Consider the following 18301-nt stretch of genomic DNA (forward strand, 5'->3'; position numbering starts at 1 on the left):
GTCCTTAAAGAGGAACTGTCACAAAAATCCTAAAATGTAAAACACATACAAATAAGAAGTACATTTCTTCCAGAGTAAAACGAGCCATAAATTACTTTTCTCCTATGTTGCTGTCACTTACAGTAAGTAGTAGAAATCTGACATTACCAACAGATTTTGGACTAGCCCATCTTCTAATGGGGGGTTTCTCAGGGTTTTATTTATTTTTAAAAGCACTTAGTGAATGACAGTTGATCCGTCCAAGTGCCAAAATAGTGTGCAGTGAACACGGAGGCTGGCCAGCATCTTTGTATTAATCATTTTTAGAGAATGTCTTTATAAAGAATAAAGGCCATGCTGAGAATCCCCCATGAAGAAATGGACTAGCCCAAAACCCGTCGGTAATGTCAGATTTCTAATTCCTACTGTAAGTGACAGAAACATAGGAGAAAAGTAATTTATGGCTCATTTTCCTCTGAGATAAATGTACTTCTTATTAGTATGTGTTTTAAATTTTAAAATTTTCATGACAGTCCCTCTTTAAGCTTCAATCCTTGGATTTATTTCAACTTAAAAAAGAATAAAGGCAACACATAGTATAAAACAGTTAAAAGAATTGCCCTGTCTGCACAGTGGGTATTCACTTACAAGATCCAGGGGATAAATGAGCATATCTGTCAATCACATGTACGATGTCCACCCGTGCCGACTTGCTGTGGTACTGCGGCATCTCGCAACATTCACTTTCCCAGGGCTGGCAGTCACACTTTCACGTGACTACCTTGGGTCAGCCTACTTCCTCCTTGTGACGTCAAGACGTGCTAACTGCGACCTACTTGTTTTGTCCAATCAGGGGCTGTAGAGTCGTTCACTAAACAGCCATGTCTACAAGTGAATGGATCTGCCTTATGGCAGCCAGCTGCATACAAAACCTTGATGTTTTCTTGTAGTTTGCCTTTATAACTTCATAACCCTTTTTTTGCCTTTATAATATTTAACTCTAAACAAAAATTATCTGTTCAAATGTATTGTTACGTTCATAATATTGTTATGTTGCATATTTAGCTACGTTACATTGTTAAATTATTTACACTGATTATTTATATTACAGTGGCTCTGGCATCAAGTGAACAGAACCCTCTCATGGTCATAGTGATAGTGTCTGTGGCTGGATTCATTGTGCTGCTCTCCATGGTGGTGGGACTCATGATATGGAGGAGGTAAGACAACCAGGACAAATCTATTCTACTGATTGTATTAATTTAAATCAACAAAGGTTGCCCTCTGCTATTCCTAAGTACTGTCCTTCTACTGTATAATTGAATCTATTCTTTCCCTAAGGGATGGTTGGACAAGTATCATTGCAAAGACAGACTTTTAAAAACATCATCATCTATCTTTACCTTTGCTCTGTGGCTGTGCTTTCCACAGATCCAAAAACTGAACTGGATGTAACGTTGACCTGACATTGGCCTCAATTCACTAAGATCATGCTAGAGATAATAAGGCAAGAGAAAACTTACCTCCACACGTGAGAGAGTTATCTTACCTCTTCATTCCTTAAGTTACCTCTCCTGTAGTTAATTTACCTCCTCTGTAGTTATTTTCACATGCAGCTAATTAACAGCCTGTCTTTAACTCTGGAGTTATTTTAAGGATTGGAGAGTTAATTTAAAGACAGAAGAGTTAACTTTAGGCTTGTCTGAGGTAAAAGGTTTTCTGAATACTACATGCCTTATCACCATGGTAACAACTCTAGAAGAGTTATTAAAGACAGGAGATAAGGTTAGTGAATTGAGGCCATTGTGTTTAAGGAATCTTTTAAATGGGTGGGGCAAGGCTGGTGTAGCTGTAGGAGAATTTGTTTTCTGGCTCTCCACAAAGCTAAACAACTTCAATGCCATGCAAACCTTCTGGGGCTGTGGTTGCCAACCAAGTATGCTCATCTGGCTGTAGCACATGCAAGTGGAGCTTCCTCATAATGCATTGGCTAGCAGATGAGGTAACCTCAAGTGCATTCACTGAATTAAACATACAGTTAGCAACAGTACCTGCTGATAATATTTGCATGGGGTATCACAGAATATTGAATGTTTCTACGTGAACCCAAAGTTACAAAATAAAGTCCCTCAAAGCATGACCTCTCTGCACGTAAAGCATTTCATGAAAAATCACCCAGTGTTCATCATATCACAGTTAATGTGCCCTTTCAGGCATACTCACTTCATGCTGGTTACTCAAAGATGGCCCAAAGGTAAAAAAAAATCATCTCCACCCTTGCTGTTCACCTCACTCTCTTTCCTCCCTAAACGCTACATGATTGGCTGAAACCACGCAGACTTTCTAAGATCTCGGTGGTACCACCTAGTACCATTACATGTTACCTGAATCCCAGGGCTGTTGGTCAGTTGTCAGAAGAAAACTGTTGTCATTTAAAAAGAGCACTTCGACAGGTTTAACACTACTTTCAGATCAGACCTTGTACAAGCTACACATCCACATTATTATTATCCATGCTCTATACTTACTGTGTTATCCAGCTAATGGCTTGCCACTGTGTCTAGTATTCAGGGAACACACCACCTCATATAAAGCTCACTGAATCCACTTATCTCTTATTTCTACCTTTTATCCACTTAAATTAAGAGCTCATTTGGTGAGAGCTCATTTTCCTATTGTATCCAGTACTGTATATGAGTTGCTATATTCTCTTTATAAACATTTCACGCAGTGTGCTGTTCAGCTGTGTAATATCTACATTTCCATTGTTGTACTCACGAACGGTATGTATATTTCTCATGCATTATATAAATACCCACATCCACAGAAGACAATGGCACTACAGAAATCAATAATAGTAATTAAGGTATTTGAACCATTGCTTCAAATTATAGTCTAGGTGAACGGCTATATGTTCCCAAGGCTGTTTTATGTCAACTGTTTTGAACTTCGCGCTCTTATGGCAATCAACCATTTCTTTTAACATTGCAGCATTTCTACAGCCAGCTTGTTATGATCCCTAACCTGCACTAAGCCTTAAAGGACAACTGACGGGAGAGGGATATGAAAGCTGCCATATTTATTTCCTTCTTAGTAAAACCAGTTGCTTGGATGCTCTGCTGATCATCTGCCTAATTCTTTTTGCCATAGACCCTGACCAAGCATGCAGCAGTTCAGGTGTTACTGGCATTATTGTCAGATTAGCTGCATGCTTATTTCTGGTGCGATTCAGACACTACTGCAGCCAAATAGATCAGCTGGGCTGCTAGGCAACTAGTATTGTTTAAAAGCACATACATATGGCAGCCTCCATATTCTTCTCACCACAGTTGTCCTTTAATAGAAAGCTATTCATATCTCAGGTGCTCTGCCATGAGCATTGAACGTTTTATTGCCAAATCAAGTGAAACGCTCAGTTTTGTTTTTATAAAATGTTGAAATTTTTTTTGTGTAGTCTGCACACACCAGAATATTTATCAGAGCAGAAAATATGATCTGACTCTTACCAAAAATGGAAGCAAGAGGCCCTGACTCGTGGCTGCCTATTGGACACACAATAAACAATCCGTGCTCCCTAGGATGGCAGCCAGGGAGGCACCAAGCTTAAAGGGGCACTATTGCTAATTTGATCTTTTTCAGACCCTTTAACATACATATGTATCTTTGTAGTAATGTTATGGCACAGTATATAGTCCAAGATAAATGTAATTGTTCACTGCCACTAATGATTTATAGCCAGGCAGTCACGTCAGTAGCTTTCCCTTTCCGACGCCAATGCAGGACTATACCATTGTATAGTAGGGGGGCATCTGTTATTGATGGTAAGAGCTGCCGTTATTTGAAAGCTGCCCAAGCTTATTTGCCTTTCTCCGCCTTGTAACTGCACTAATGTGCAGTAACTCTGCTCACAGCAGCTGCCGTAAAGCGTAGGACGCAGCCTCCTCCGTACAGTGCTGGCTGTGTGCGCTGTGTGGTGATTCGCTGCCCGGCCACCAAGGACTGCACAGTGCAGAAGCCGATCGGGTTGCCATAGAAACGGACAACAATAGCTGTCCGTTTCATTGCCAGCTTAGTGAAAGGGGTCCTTGGCGGCTGGGCAGCGAATCACCACACAGCGCACACAGCCAGCGCTGTACGGAGGAGGCTGCGTCCTACGCTTTAAAGGGATACTGTAGGGGGGTCGGGGAAAAATGAGCTGAACTTACCCGGGGCTTCTAATGGTCCCCCGCAGACATCCTGCGCCCGCGCAGCCACTCACCGATGCTCTGGCCCCACCTCCGGTTCACTTCTGGAATTTCAGACTTTAAAGTCTGAAAACCACTGCGCCTGCGTTGCCATGTCCTCGCTCCCGCTCATATCACCAGGAGTGTACTGCGCAGGCACAGACCATACTGGGCCTGTGCAATACACTCCTGGTGACATCAGCGGGAGCGAGGACACGGCAACGCAGGCGCAGTGGTTTTCAGACTTTAAAGTCTGAAATTCCAGAAGTGAATGGGAGGTGGGGCCGGAGCATCAGTGAGTGGCTGCACAGGCACAGGATGTCTGCGGGGGACCATTAGAAGCCCCTGGTAAGTTCAACTCATTTTCCCCGACCCCCCTACAGTATCCCTTTAAGGCAGCTGCTGTGAGCAGAGTAACTGCACATTAGTGCAGTTACAAGGCGGAGAAAGGTAAATAAGCTTGGGCAGCTTTCAAATAATGGCAGCTCTTACCATCAATAACAGATGCCCCTCTACTATACAATGGTATAGTCCTGCATTGGCGTCAGAAAGGGAAAGCTACTGACGTGACTGCCTGGCTAAAAATCATTAGTGGCAGTGAACAATTACATTTATCTTGGACTATATACTGTGCCATAACATTACTACAAAGATACATATGTATGTTAAAGGGTCTGAAAAAGATCAAATTAGCAATAGTGCCCCTTTAAGTAACTTTATTGGGTGTCACATATGTCACAGATGTCATTTATGCATGTTTGAAAATAGGTTTTTGTCTGTTTTGTAATATATTTTACAGGTTATCGGTATAACCAGACCCCGGAATCAGTTTTAAGAGTTCCAATTTCTGGGAGTATTAATGAAACACATAATAATCCTTAAAGTGAATGTTTACCGGTTAAAAAAAGAAAAAGTCAGATACTCACCTAAGGAGAGGGAAGGCTCGGTCCTAATGAGCCTTCCCTCTGCTCTCCCGGTGCCCGGTCCCGCGCAGGATCCACCGTGGCAGTATTCGACCAGTTCGGTCAAATACTGCCACTTCCGCATGCCGAAGGGACCTTTCGGAAGCCTTTGGGAGCACTCGGGCTCCCGATGACGCGGCCGCTCCATACTACGCATGCGCGAGCGCCCTCTATGACGCGCTCGCGCGTACGTAGTATGGAGCGGCCCGTCTTCGGAAGCCCGAGTGCTCCCAAAGACCTCAGAAGTTCCTGCGGTGGCGGACACGAACGGGGGAGCCAGCGCAGCACCGAGGGCACCGGGAGAGGAGAGGAAAGGCTCATTAGGACCGAGCCTTCCCTCTCCTTAGGTGAGTATCTGACTTTTTCTTTTTTTAACCGGTACCCATTGGCTTTAAGGCCTGGTACCTACTGGTGGTGCTATGCGAAGGTGCCCCCATTTCCAAAATCATGGAAGTCCGTGATTTTGACCACAATTCCTGGAGCGATCTCGATTGTGGTCTGAAGCCATTGGTGTAATTGCTCCGGGATTACTCCCAAAATGCTGCATACAGCACTTTGTGATCACTCCATGATTGGAACACTGCAAGTGGAACCACCCCTATAAGCTTCCACTGGTGTAGTACTTAGCCGAATACAGGTGATGAGCAGGTGCTGCAAAAGTCCTGACAATGGATCCCCAGCCTGAAGATCTTCATTGCTGCTTGAAAGTTGTTTTTTCTTGCCACATTGACTTCAAAGCATATGACTTTCTTAAAAGGCAAAATAAAAAAAATATTAACAACAACCTGTTTTTAGACAGCATATCTGCTGACTGGAACCAACTTTTTCACATATTGATATTTATAGCCTTTCTACTTATGTTATTACAGGGGCACAGTAATGCTTTGCCAAGACTGGGACTGGATTTCAAGAATACAAGTGACAAACCCTTCACTCTGTATCTATTACTGTAGATCCAAATTGAGGGTAAAGTGTGCCCACCCTCTTTAAGTCAGAATTAAAGATGCATGTGAGCAGCTTCACTGATACTCCCTGCCATCTCTCACCATTTCTTCAGGAAGTAGGCAGGGAGTATGGTTCAATGAGTAAAAGGGGTGGGTTCATTGTGGCACTTAAAGTAAACTCAAGGTGAAAAACAATTTTTAATATATACTAACCCCTTCAGGCTACTTATTTTGTCAGGCTATAACTCTGTCTTGCCACTGACTGCCCAAGCATGGCTGTGTGTGTTGCAGATATTGCCAGGAGCTACCTGGGCATGCAAAGTTCCAATTTCAGTTGGCCTTGTTTTTTGTGGACAGCCATGTGGAAGAATGATACACAAGGGCATGCAGAGTGTATTACGGTACTCATGCGCTGAGCTTCAACTTGTCCCAGTTGCAGGCAAAAACGGCATAAAGCATCAAGATGGATGGGAGGCTGCACAAATTAAATATATGGGAGGGGTTTGAAGAGTCTCTAGAACACTAAGGAAAGTGTATATTTTAAACGTTTTTCACCTTGGGTACACTATAAGCTCGGCTGTTCTTTGCAGTATTAACACCAAGGATGGCGTTTAGGGTTCCCCTCTCTCTGTGTTATGTGTTTTAAGTATAAGCTGTAGACAGATGTGGTATTTAGACAAACTCACAGGGAACACTGAGCTTAGGAATATTGTAATAATGAAGGCTTTACTTGTGAATCACGCCGGGATTACAGAGATTACAGAGAGACACAGCAAGCATCAGACATAGCGGAATAAGGAACTAGAGAAACTACTACAAAAGAACAGAGTAACATACCAGACCATAACACTGAATCTGCACATCAACAAAATGCACAACAGTGCCACCTTTTGGCCCTTTAACACACATGCAGTCTAAGCATGAACACTTTAGCATATTTTAACATATAAATCAAATTTAATTTAAAGAGGAACTTCATCCCAAACAAACATACTGTCATTAAGGTGCATTAGTTATGTTAATTAAAATAGATAGGTAATATAATCTCTTACCCACCTTGTTTTAAAAGAACAGGCAAAGGTTTGTGATTTCATAAGGGCAGCCATCTTTTTGGTTGAAAGAAGGTGACAGGGAGCATGAGTCCTGATCACCCCTCCCAGTTGCTAGGCAACATAAATAACAACTGTGATGAAACGCGGAAAAGCCGCTGCCTCTCAAGGTGAGGCGGCTGTTTCCGCGTCCAGCATGGCATCACAACACGGAAAAAATGCCGCATGCCGCATAGGCAGAGCGGCGGAATCCGCATTGGTAACGGCGGAATCCGCATTGGAGGCGGCTCCCGCACTCGGTTCACTGAATACATTGCAAAACAGTACTGGTGTGGCTGGGACTGATAGTCCACCTAGATTCAGAGTGACACGCGCACGCGCACAGAGGCAGAGCTTAAATAACAGCCAGAAGGGAGTCAGCTGACCAGGCGGGTCAGCTGACATTTTCCACTACTCTCATTGGTCCAGCAATTAGGGAGGTCCTGGAGAGGTCCTTGAGTATATATACTGCTGGCTGTTCACTTGCTCTTTGTCTGGCGTTGCGAACACATACGTGGGAGCACTCAGACCCGTAGTCAAATCCTTAAGTGTGCCGGGACCAGCTGGAGCTGTAATCCTACACTTAGCTAGATTCTGTTGATAGCTTAAAGTACTAGTTTGATTGTGATTATCTGTTATGACCTTCTGCCTGCCTGACCATCCTCTTGTATTCTGATCTTGTACCTTGCTATTCTGATACTCTGTTGCCGAACACCGGCTCGTCCTTAGACTCTGCTTCTGCCTCTTGATCTTGTACCTCGATATTTCTGATACCCTGTTGCCGAACTCTGCCTGTACCTAGACTCCACCTCTGCCTTCTGAATCTGTACTTTATCTGTCCGTGTGTTCTGATCTGGCTTGTCTGACCTCGAGAACCAACCTCACTATTGGAGGCGGTTCCCCGTCCTGTTAGTGACACTTTCTCCTGAGTGTCACTCTCAGACTTACCTTCCTACTCGCAGCCTGACTCCTCCCGCCTTGGAGAGTTCAGGTCTTCGGAAGGAAGCCGTGCAGTACTCCCCACTGCACTGAGGCTCAGTCCTCTTAGTGTTACTGTTACACCAAACACTACACTCTACTCAAGTACAGAGGTTAGCTGGTATATCGAATTATCGGTGATACTGCAGATCACTTATAATCTGGTATACATCTGTATTCCCAGTGATACTGCAGATCACCGGTAATCAGATCCTCTCTGTGCTCCACCGTTCGTTACAACAACATAGGAAATCCCATCATGCTTTGCACAGCATCAGGGGAAAAAAGCCTGGGCAGTTTTCTTTGATGGGGCGGAGCTTAGATAAAAATGCAGCTAAAAATGAGACTTCTATAAGAAAAACAAAGTTCTGATGCTGTGAAACTGTTAAAGAAACACCAAGCCTTTTCAGTTCTGCTGAGTAGATTTTTAGTCTGTAGGTTCACTTTAAATCCAAAGCATAAGAAGATCCAACATTTTAATGCCAGCAAAGGTTCTTTATCAAGCACATAAACAAAGTAGACAGTGTAAATGTCCCTTCACAATGACTCAAATAAGGTCCAACAATAATGTGCTCTCATGTTGGATGTGCACAGTCTCAGTGGCTGCATCTCCTTCTCACTTGGACCAACATTAAGAAATAATTCATTTCTAAATACAAACACGGGTAAGGGGAGCTGCAAGTGGAACCTGTGCAAAAATGAAAGCAGCATTCCAGTTTCCAAACAGGATTATCAAACTGCCCAATCACTGTTCATGACAAATTGACAATGTTCAGTGGCAGCAAGTCAGTACTGGTTTCATAGACACATCTAGCTCTGTGAGTTTTTTTATTACATTTCCTGAGTGTTCAGAGAGCAAAATATCCTGAGATGGTTTCTTGTGCACTTGTGAGGTCAGACCTCCAGCACCCCCTGCAATGCAAACCCCCCCAGCTGAATAGGAAGGTTCAACTCATTGTAACAGAGGAATGCTGCCTGGGAGTAAGTTCAAGGTCATTTGAAAATTAAGCATATCCTTTCTGCAGGTTCACAAAGAGCCCAGACAGCATTAAGAGATGGAAAACTCTCCATCGACAGTTGCCTGCTTTTAACTTCTTATCCAGGCTTTTTTTCTTTACTTGCACAATAGGCTGATTTGATATACATTGTCCATTGCTTTACAATGTATTTATATTATCGTGTTTCCTGATCTTCTTATATCTCTGCCCATAATAGCATATTAATCTTTTTACAGGCAGTGTGGTTACAGCAAAGCAAGTCAGGATGGAGACGAAGAATTATATTTCCATTGTGAGTATATTTTACGTTTTTATCACTGTTGCATGACAAATAACAAAATATGGAAGCCTGACAAATAATGGTGCCAAGAAATGAACACAAGCCATGATTTGACAATTTCTACTATATAGTCAGCATGGCATCTGTCTGTGCGTGGCTGAGCGAGTTACTAGAAATGTGTGCTAAGACATTCTGAGACCACCTGAGATCCTTATAAAACACAAAGAGGCATTGGGGGGGATTATTGTGCCTGTTTCCTTTTCAACAGTTTGATGATCAATAGAAAAGAAGCTTACGATAAAAGCAGTAGAATAGTACTGTAACATAATAACCATCAGTTAAAGCAGAAAGTTTAGAAACAGGATGATAGAATTTATCACCTACCTATAATATATTCAAAACGGTAAAAAAAAAAAAAAAACAGGTACAGTGGACAAGTGGGCTACTTACCAGTTTACTAAATAGCTTCAAACAGTGGCATAGCTACAAATCATCCCCCCCCCCAGCAAAACTTTGATGGGGCCCCCATGTTCACACCCTTTTCTTTGTCTACCCCTGGTGTCCCTCACAGCTTGGGGGCCGATCTTGCAAGGGTCATAAAATAAGTGTGGCCATTGTAATGCTCACACAAAACAAGTATTGCCACGAAAACACCTGATCTGAAGAATGGACCCTTTTATCATAGGGAGTGAAGTAGCTGTTGGTGCCCCCTTACAGCTCTGGGCCCCCCTGCGGTTGCAGAGGCTGGTCCCCTGTAGTTTTTCCCCGGCACCAAAGTGAACAGAACTGAGTGCAGCCATCTCCCTCTTTCAGGATTAACTCTGATGAGCACTGGTTTTTAGAATGGCACATAAGGATTTTCTGCTTTGCCACAGACAACGTAGGACTGAGTATTTTGCGCTGTGATCATATCACAGCACATCGTGGCTGAAAAATCTCACCATGCAGTAGCGCCATTGCGGTGCAACCATACACTGAGGCATACAGTGCATTGAAAGTATGCCTCTCTCCCACTATGAACACACACGTTCCCTGGGTAAAGCACGGCATGCTTTGCATTACTGCCACACCACACTCAGTGTTAAAGTCCCATAGGAATATCATGACATTGTGTTGCGATACAATTTTGCACAGCAATGGACTTGGTGTGAAAGGGCTCTAACTAAAGGAAATATATGCTGTTCTATGACCAGTAAAACTAAACAAAGAAATCACCAGCCTGTCATGACCAAGCTGCCACAGAAACCCTTGTATATAATAGCTTGCTTGCTATAATACTAAAATGTATCTTGATAGCTGTAAAAATGGAGCTCTGTAAGTTATTTGAACAGTTCCAATAGGATATTATAATTAGTGTGGCATCTCCACTGTCATTATCCATTGCTCTTCAGCCTATAGAATCTATAAAATGCATTGTTAGAGGATGCTTCCTTGCGGTAACTGAGAACCTTTCATGCCTAGATGGGCATAGGATGGATCAAGAAACAATGCAGTCAGGAATGGCATCTGCCGGAACTCTCAGGGTGCATTGAGCTGGCAATCTGAGGATTTTCTGTTTATTTATTTACTTGGCATAGTCCTTGATTGCAGAAAAAACTGAGATTGCCAAAATTCTGTTAATGAGTAAAACAATGTAATCGTCTGTAAACTAGTTCACTTAGGCTATTCCTTTATAGCACAGACACATGCAAAGAGTAACAACATTATTGCCAGTAACAGCAGTCAATGTAATAGTAAATATAACTCGCTTAAGACCACCATCATTGCATTGATTCTTCACGATGGACTGCTTGGCCTAATTACACCAATTATTGTGCTATTTCAGCCTTAAAGCTATAATGACCAACCAAGCTTTGTACTAACTATACCAGACTTCTGTACAATGGATGAGCTAGGGAAAACACAATGTTGTTTAGCTTTAACCACTTGAGGACCTAGGGCTTTCTACCCCTTAAGGACCGGCCACTTTTTTTCCATTCAGACCACTGCAGCTTTCACGGTTTATTGCTCGCTCATACAACCTACCACCTAAATGAATTTTGGCTCCTTTTCTTGTCACTAATAAAGCTTTCTTTTGGTGCTATTTGATTGCTCCTGCGATTTTTACTTTTTATTATATTCATCAAAAAAGACATGAATTTTGGCAAAAAATGATTTTTTTAACTTTCTGTGCTGACATTTTTCAAATAAAGTAAAATTTCTGTATACATGCAGCGCGAAAAATGTGGACAAACATGTTTTGGATAAAAAAAACCCATTCAGTGTATATTTATTGGTTTGGGTAAAAGTTATAGCGTTTACAAACTATGGTGCAAAAAGTGAATTTTCTCATTTTCAAGCATCTATGACTTTTCTGACCCCCTGTCATGTTTCATGAGGGGCTAGAATTCCAGGATAGTATAAATACCCCCCAAATGACCCCATTTTGGAAAGAAGACATCCCAAAGTATTCACTGAGAGGCATAGTGAGTTCATAGAAGATATTATTTTTTGTCACAAGTAAGCGGAAAATGACACTTTGTGAGAAAAAAAAAAGTTTCCATTTCTTCTAACTTGCGACCCAAAAAAAATGAAATCTGCCACGGACTCACCATGCCCCTCTCTGAATACCTTGAAGGGTCTACTTTTTAAAATGGGGTCATTTGTGGGGTGTGTTTACTGTCCTGACATTTTGCTAAATTGTAAGCACCCCTGTAAAGCCTAAAGGTGCTCATTGGACTTTGGACCCCTTAGCGCAGTTAGGCTGCAAAAAAGTGCCACACATGTGGTATTGCCGTACTCAGGAGAAGTAGTATAATGTGTTTTGGGGTGTATTTTTACACATACCCATGCTGGGTGGGAGAAATATCTCTGTAAATGACAATTTGTTAATTTTTTTTACATACAATTGTCCATTTACAGAGATCTTTCTCCCACTCAGCATGGGTATGTGTAAAAATACACCCCAAAACACATTATACTACTTCTCCTGAGTACGGCGATACCACATGTGTGGCACTTTTTTGCACCCTAACTGCGCTAAAGGGTCCAAAGTCCAATGAGTACCTTTAGGATTTCACAGGTCATTTTGAGAAATTTCGTTTCAAGACTACTCCTCACGGTTTAGGGCCCCTAAAATGCCAGGGCAGTATAGGAACCCCACAAATGACCCCATTTTAGAAAGAAGACACCCCAAGGTATTCCGTTAGGAGTATGGTGAGTTCATAGAAGATTTTATTTTTTGTCAAAAGTTAGCGGAAAATGACACTTTGTGAAAAAACACAATTAAAATCAATTTCCGCTAACTTGTGACAAAAAATAAAATCTTCTATGAACTCGCCATACTCCTAACGGAATACCTTGGGGTGTCTTCTTTCTAAAATGGGGTCATTTGTGGGGTTCCTATACTGCCCTGGCATTTTAGGGGCCCTAAACCGTGAGGAGTAGTCTTAAAACAAAACTGAAAACCAAATGTTGCAAAATGACCTGTGAATCCTAAAGGTACTCATTGGACTTTGGGCCCCTTAGCGTACTTAGGGTGTAAAAAAGTGCCACACATGTGGTACCGCCGTACTCAGGAGAAGTAGTATAATGTGTTTTGGGGTGTATTTTTACACATCCCCGTGCTAAGTGGGAGAAATATATCTGTAAATGACAATTGTTTGATGTTTTTTACACACAATTGTCCATTTACATAGAAATTTCTCCCACCCAGCATGGGTATGTGTAAAAACACACCCCAAAACACATTATACTACTTTTCCTGAGTACGGTGGTACCACATGTGTGACACTTTTTTGCAGCCTAGGTGCGCTAAGGGGCCCAACGTCCTATTCACAGGTCATTTTGAGGCATTTGTTTTCTAGACTACTCCTCGCGGTTTAGGGCCCCTAAAATGCCAGGGCAGTATAGGAACCCCACAAGTGACCCCATTTTAGAAAGAAGACACCCCAAGGTATTCCGTTAGGTGTATGGCGAGTTCATAGAAGATTTTATTTTTTGTCACAAGTTAGTGAAAAATGACACTTTGTGAAAAAAAACAATAAAAATCAATTTCCGCTAACTTTTGACAAAAAATAAAATCTTCTATGAACTCGTCATACACCTAACAGAATACCTTGGGGTGTCTTTTTTTCTAAAATGGGGTCACTTGTGGGGTTCCTATACCGCCCTGGCATTTTACGGGCCCAAAACCGTGAGTAGTCTGGAAACCAAATGTCTCAAAATGACTGTTCAGGGGTATAAGCATCTGCAAATTTTGATGACAGGTGGTCTATGAGGGGGCAAATTTTGTGGAACCGGTCATAAGCAGGGTGGCCTTTTAGATGACAGGTTGTATTGGGCCTGATCTGATGGATAGGAGTGCTAGGGGGGTGACAGGAGGTGATTGATGGGTGTCTCAGGGGGTGGTTAGAGGGGAAAATAGATGCAATCAATGCACTGGGGAGGTGATCGGAAGGGGGTCTGAGGAGGATCTGAGGGTTTGGCCGAGTGATCAGGAGCCCACACGGGGCAAATTAGGGCCTGATCTGATGGGTAGGTGTGTTAGGGGGTGACAGGAGGTGATTGATGGGTGTCTCAAGGTGTGATTAGAGGGGGGAATAGATGCAAGCAATGCACTGGCGAGGTGATCAGGGCTGGGGTCTGAGGGCATTCTGAGGGTGTGGGCGGGTGATTGAGTGCCCTAGGGGCAGATAGGGGTCTAATCTGATAGGTAGCAGTGAAAGGGGGTGATTGATGGGTAATTAGTGGATGTTTAGGGTAGAGAACAGATGTAAACACTGCACTTGGGAGGTGATCGGACGTCGGATCTGCGGGCGATCTATTGGTGTGGGTGGGTCAGGGGCTGATTGATGGGTGGCAGTGACAGCGGGTGATTGATGGGTGGCAGTGACAGGGGGTGATTGATGGGTGGCAGTGACGGGGTGATTGATGGGTGATTGATAGGTGATTGACAGGTAATCAGTGGGTTATTACAGGGGAGAACAGATGTAAATATTGCACTGGCGAATTGATAAGGGGGGGTCTGAGGGCAATCTGAGCGTGTAGGCGGGTGATTGGGTGCCCGCAAGGGGCAGATTAGGGTCTGATCTGATGGGTAACAGTGGCAGGTGGTGATAGGGGGTGATTGATGGGTGATTGATGGGTAATTAGTGGGTGTTTAGAGGAGAGAATAGATGGAAACACTGCACTTGGGTGGTGATCTGATGTCGGATCTGCGGGCGATCTATTGGTGTGGGTGGGTGATCAGTTTGCCCGCAAGGGGCAGGTTAGGAGCTGATTGATGGGTGGCAGTGACAGGGGGTGATTGATGGGTGATAGGTGATTGGCAGGTGATTGACAGGTGATCAGTGGGTTATTACAGGGAAGGACAGATGTAATTAATGCACTGGCGAATTGATAAGGGGGGGGGGGTCTGAGGGCAATCTGAGCGTGTGGGCGGGTGATTGGGTGCCCGTAAGGGGCAGATTAGGGTCTGATCTGATAGGTAACAGTGACAGGTGGTGATAGGGGGTGATTGATGGGTGATTGATGGGTAATTAGTGGGTGTTTAGAGAAGATAACAGATGTAAACAATACATTTGGGAGGTAATCTGATGGCGGGTTTGCGGGCGATCTAATGGTGTGGGTGGGTGATCAGATTGCCCGCAAGGGGCAGGTTAGGGGCTGATTGATGGGTGGCAGTGACAGGGGGTGACCGGGGGTGATTGATGGGTGATAGGTGATTGGCAGGTGATTGACAGGTGATCAGTGGGTTATTACAGGGAAGAACAGATGTAATTAATGCACTGGTGAATTGATAAGGGGGGGGGTCAGAGGGCAATCTGAGCGTGTGGGCGGGTGATTGGGTGCCCGCAAGGGGCAGATTAGGGTCTGATCTGATAGGTAAAAGTGACAGGTGGTGATAGGGGTGATTGATGGGTAATTAGTGGGTGTTTAGAGGAGAGAATAGATGTAAACAATGGATTTGGAAGGTGATCTGATGTCGGATCTGCGGGCGATCTATTGGTGTGGGGGGGTGATCAGATTGCCCGCAAGGGGCAGGTTAAGGGCTGATTGATGGGTGGCAGTGACAGGGGGTGATTGGCGGGTGATTGGCGGGTGATTGACAGGTGATTGACAGGTGATTGACAGGTGTTCAGGGGGGATAGATGCATACAGTACATGGGCAGGGTCTGAGGGGGGGTCTGGGGAGAATCTGAGGGGTGGGGGGTGATCAGGAGGGAGCAGGGGGCAGGGGGGAGATAAAAAAAAATTGCGTTGACAGATAGTGACAGGGAGTGATTGATGGGTGATTAGGGGGGTGATTGGGTGCAAACAGGGGGCTGGGGGGTGGGCAGGGGGGGGTCTGATGGGTGCTGTGGGCGATCTGGGGCAGGGGGGGGGAAATCAGTGTGCTTGGTGCAGACTAGGGTGGCTGCAGCCTGCCCTGGTGGTCCCTCGGACACTGGGACCACCAGGGCAGGAGGCAGCCTGTATAATACACTTTGTAAACATTACAAAGTGTATTATACACTTTGTATGCGGCGATCGTCGGGTTAACATCCCGGCGGCGCTTCCGTATGGCCGGCGGGATGTTGCGGCGGGTGAGCGGCGCCAGGCGGAGGCGGAGGATCGCGTCACGGATGACGCGATCGCTCCGCCCATGCCCCTACAAGGACCGCCGCCATTTGTCTATACGGCGGTCCTTGCGGCGTCCACTTCCCGGCCGCCTCTGTGCGTTAGGCGGTCGGGAAGTGGTTAAGGGGATACTGTAGGGGGGTCGGGGGAAAATGAGTTGAACTTACCTGGGGCTTCTAATGGTCCCCCGCAGACATCCTGTGCCCACGCAGCCACTCACTGATGCTCTGGCCCCGCCTCCGGTTCACTTCTAGAATTTCAGACTTTAAAGTCTGAAAACCACTGTGCCTGCATTGCTGTGTCCTTGTTCCTGCTGATGTCACCAGGAGCGTACTGCGCAGACACAGACCATACTAGTCCTGCGTAGTACGCTCCTGGTGACATCAGCGGGATCGAGGACACGGCAACGCAGGCGCAGTGGTTTTCAGACTTTAAAGTCTCAAAATTCCAGAAGTGAATGGGAGGCGGGGCCGGAGCATTTGGGAGTGGCTGCGTGGGCACAGGATGTCTGTGGGGGGCCATTAGAAGCCCCGGGTAAGTTCAACTCATTTTCCCCCGACCACTACAGTATCCCTTTAAGTCTAAGGTCATGCACAACTGTATTTTATATGCATTTAATAGAACGTTATTCTTTTATTACTTTGTTAATGGACCTGTATTATGTCTTTTCATATAAATAATAATAACAATAAATGTACGGTAGTAATGTTGGTCACTGGAGTTATTATTAAAATTGCTCTTAGAAATAACTTTTTTGTCAGAACTGCCATTATGCTGTTAACTATAAATAGGATACAAACAATTACAGCTTGCATGCAAATACAGTGCAAATTGTATGAAGCTTGGACGACATTCATGCACTTCCTAACAATTTTGATTTGCACAGTTCCAAGCTGCATAAAATTTCCCCTAAAGCTGGATACAAGATAAAATATTTGCCAACCCTAGTTCATGCCTTCATCACCTCAGGGTTGGACTACTGCAATGTTCTGTATAGAGATGGCCCGAACCTCCGATTTTCGGTTTGTGAACCGCGAATGCAAACTTCCTCAAAAGTTAGGTTTGCGCAAACTTTTGCGAACCGCAATAGACTTCAATGGGGAGGCAAACTTTGAAAACTAGAAACACTTATGCTGGCCACCAAAGTGATGGAAAAGATGTTTCAAGGGGTCTAACATCTGAGTTTTTGCATGGATGAGTGGGATAGACGCCAAAAGTCCCGGGGACAAATCTGGATTTGACGCAAAGCAGCGTTTTAAGGGCAGAAATCACATTGAATGCTAAATTGCAGGCCTAAAGTGCTTTAAGACATCTTGCATGTGTATACATCAATCAGGGAGTGTAATTAGAGTACTGCTTCACACTGACACACCAAACTCACTGTGTAATGCACCGCAAACAGCTGTTTGTGTAGTGACGGCCGTGCTGTACTGGTGCACACCATGGCAAGAGTGTAGGCCATGGTGGTTTTCAAGCCCATATGGTCGCCGGGCTGTGGTAGCTCAATGATAGAACAACAGTGACTGTCCAGCTGATCAAAGTTGGTCTGTCCACAATAAAGCAACCACTTTATTATCTTTGGTGTGCTAACAGTTCCGCCGTGCTAGCTGTCAGACGCCATGCAAGGGGGTGACTGGCAGAAATTGGCTTCTTCTGCTCAAAGATTTCCTTCACAGACACCTGGCTGCTGTGGGCAGAGGAGCAGGAACCGCTCAAGGTCAGAGGCAGAGTGGAGGAGGGTGGCTGTGAAGGTGCAAGGGAGAAAGTGGCTGAAGATGCTGCACCTGAAGAAGGAAGAGGAGAAGAAGGGTGGCTTTTCTTTTGTGTGCTGCTTTTGCTCAAGTGCTCTTCCCATTGCAGTTTGTGCCTTTTCTGCATGTGCTTTCGTAAGGCAGTTGTCTCTACGTGGGTGTTGGCCTATCTACGGCTCAATTTTTGGAGGCAGAGAAAACAGATGGCATTGCTCTGATCTGAGGCAGACACATAAAAAATTTTCCAAACCACCGAGCCCCCCTGGGGTGATGGCACTATAGTGGCAACAGCAGCTGACGTTGAAGGGCATGTTGGCTGGCTGTCCATAGGTGGCGATACATGGTGCCGGACACTGCCACCAGCTGTTTCTGATGACGAGCTCCCCCTACTTCTATCAGGAACTCGTCTCCTCCTGCACCTCCCTGACTCCCCCTCTGAACTGTCCCCCTGTTCATCTCCTCTATTGGGAACCCACGTAGCATCCATATCATCGTCAT

At 44.5% G+C, this 18301-nt stretch overlaps 1 protein-coding gene across 1 annotated transcript in view; it reads left to right on the forward strand.

Moving 5' to 3' along the window:
* Window positions 1-18301, forward strand: part of EPHA10 (EPH receptor A10) — a 766354-nt gene that overhangs the window by 673778 nt on the left and 74275 nt on the right. The window contains exons 8-9 of the mRNA XM_068269039.1: window positions 1091-1199; window positions 9409-9464. Of these exons, the coding sequence (XP_068125140.1) occupies window positions 1091-1199; window positions 9409-9464 (165 nt within the window). The remainder of the gene's footprint in view (window positions 1-1090; window positions 1200-9408; window positions 9465-18301) is intronic.

The sequence above is a fragment of the Hyperolius riggenbachi genome, chromosome 2, assembly GCF_040937935.1.
Source record: "Hyperolius riggenbachi isolate aHypRig1 chromosome 2, aHypRig1.pri, whole genome shotgun sequence".
Classification (NCBI taxonomy): domain Eukaryota; kingdom Metazoa; phylum Chordata; class Amphibia; order Anura; family Hyperoliidae; genus Hyperolius; species Hyperolius riggenbachi.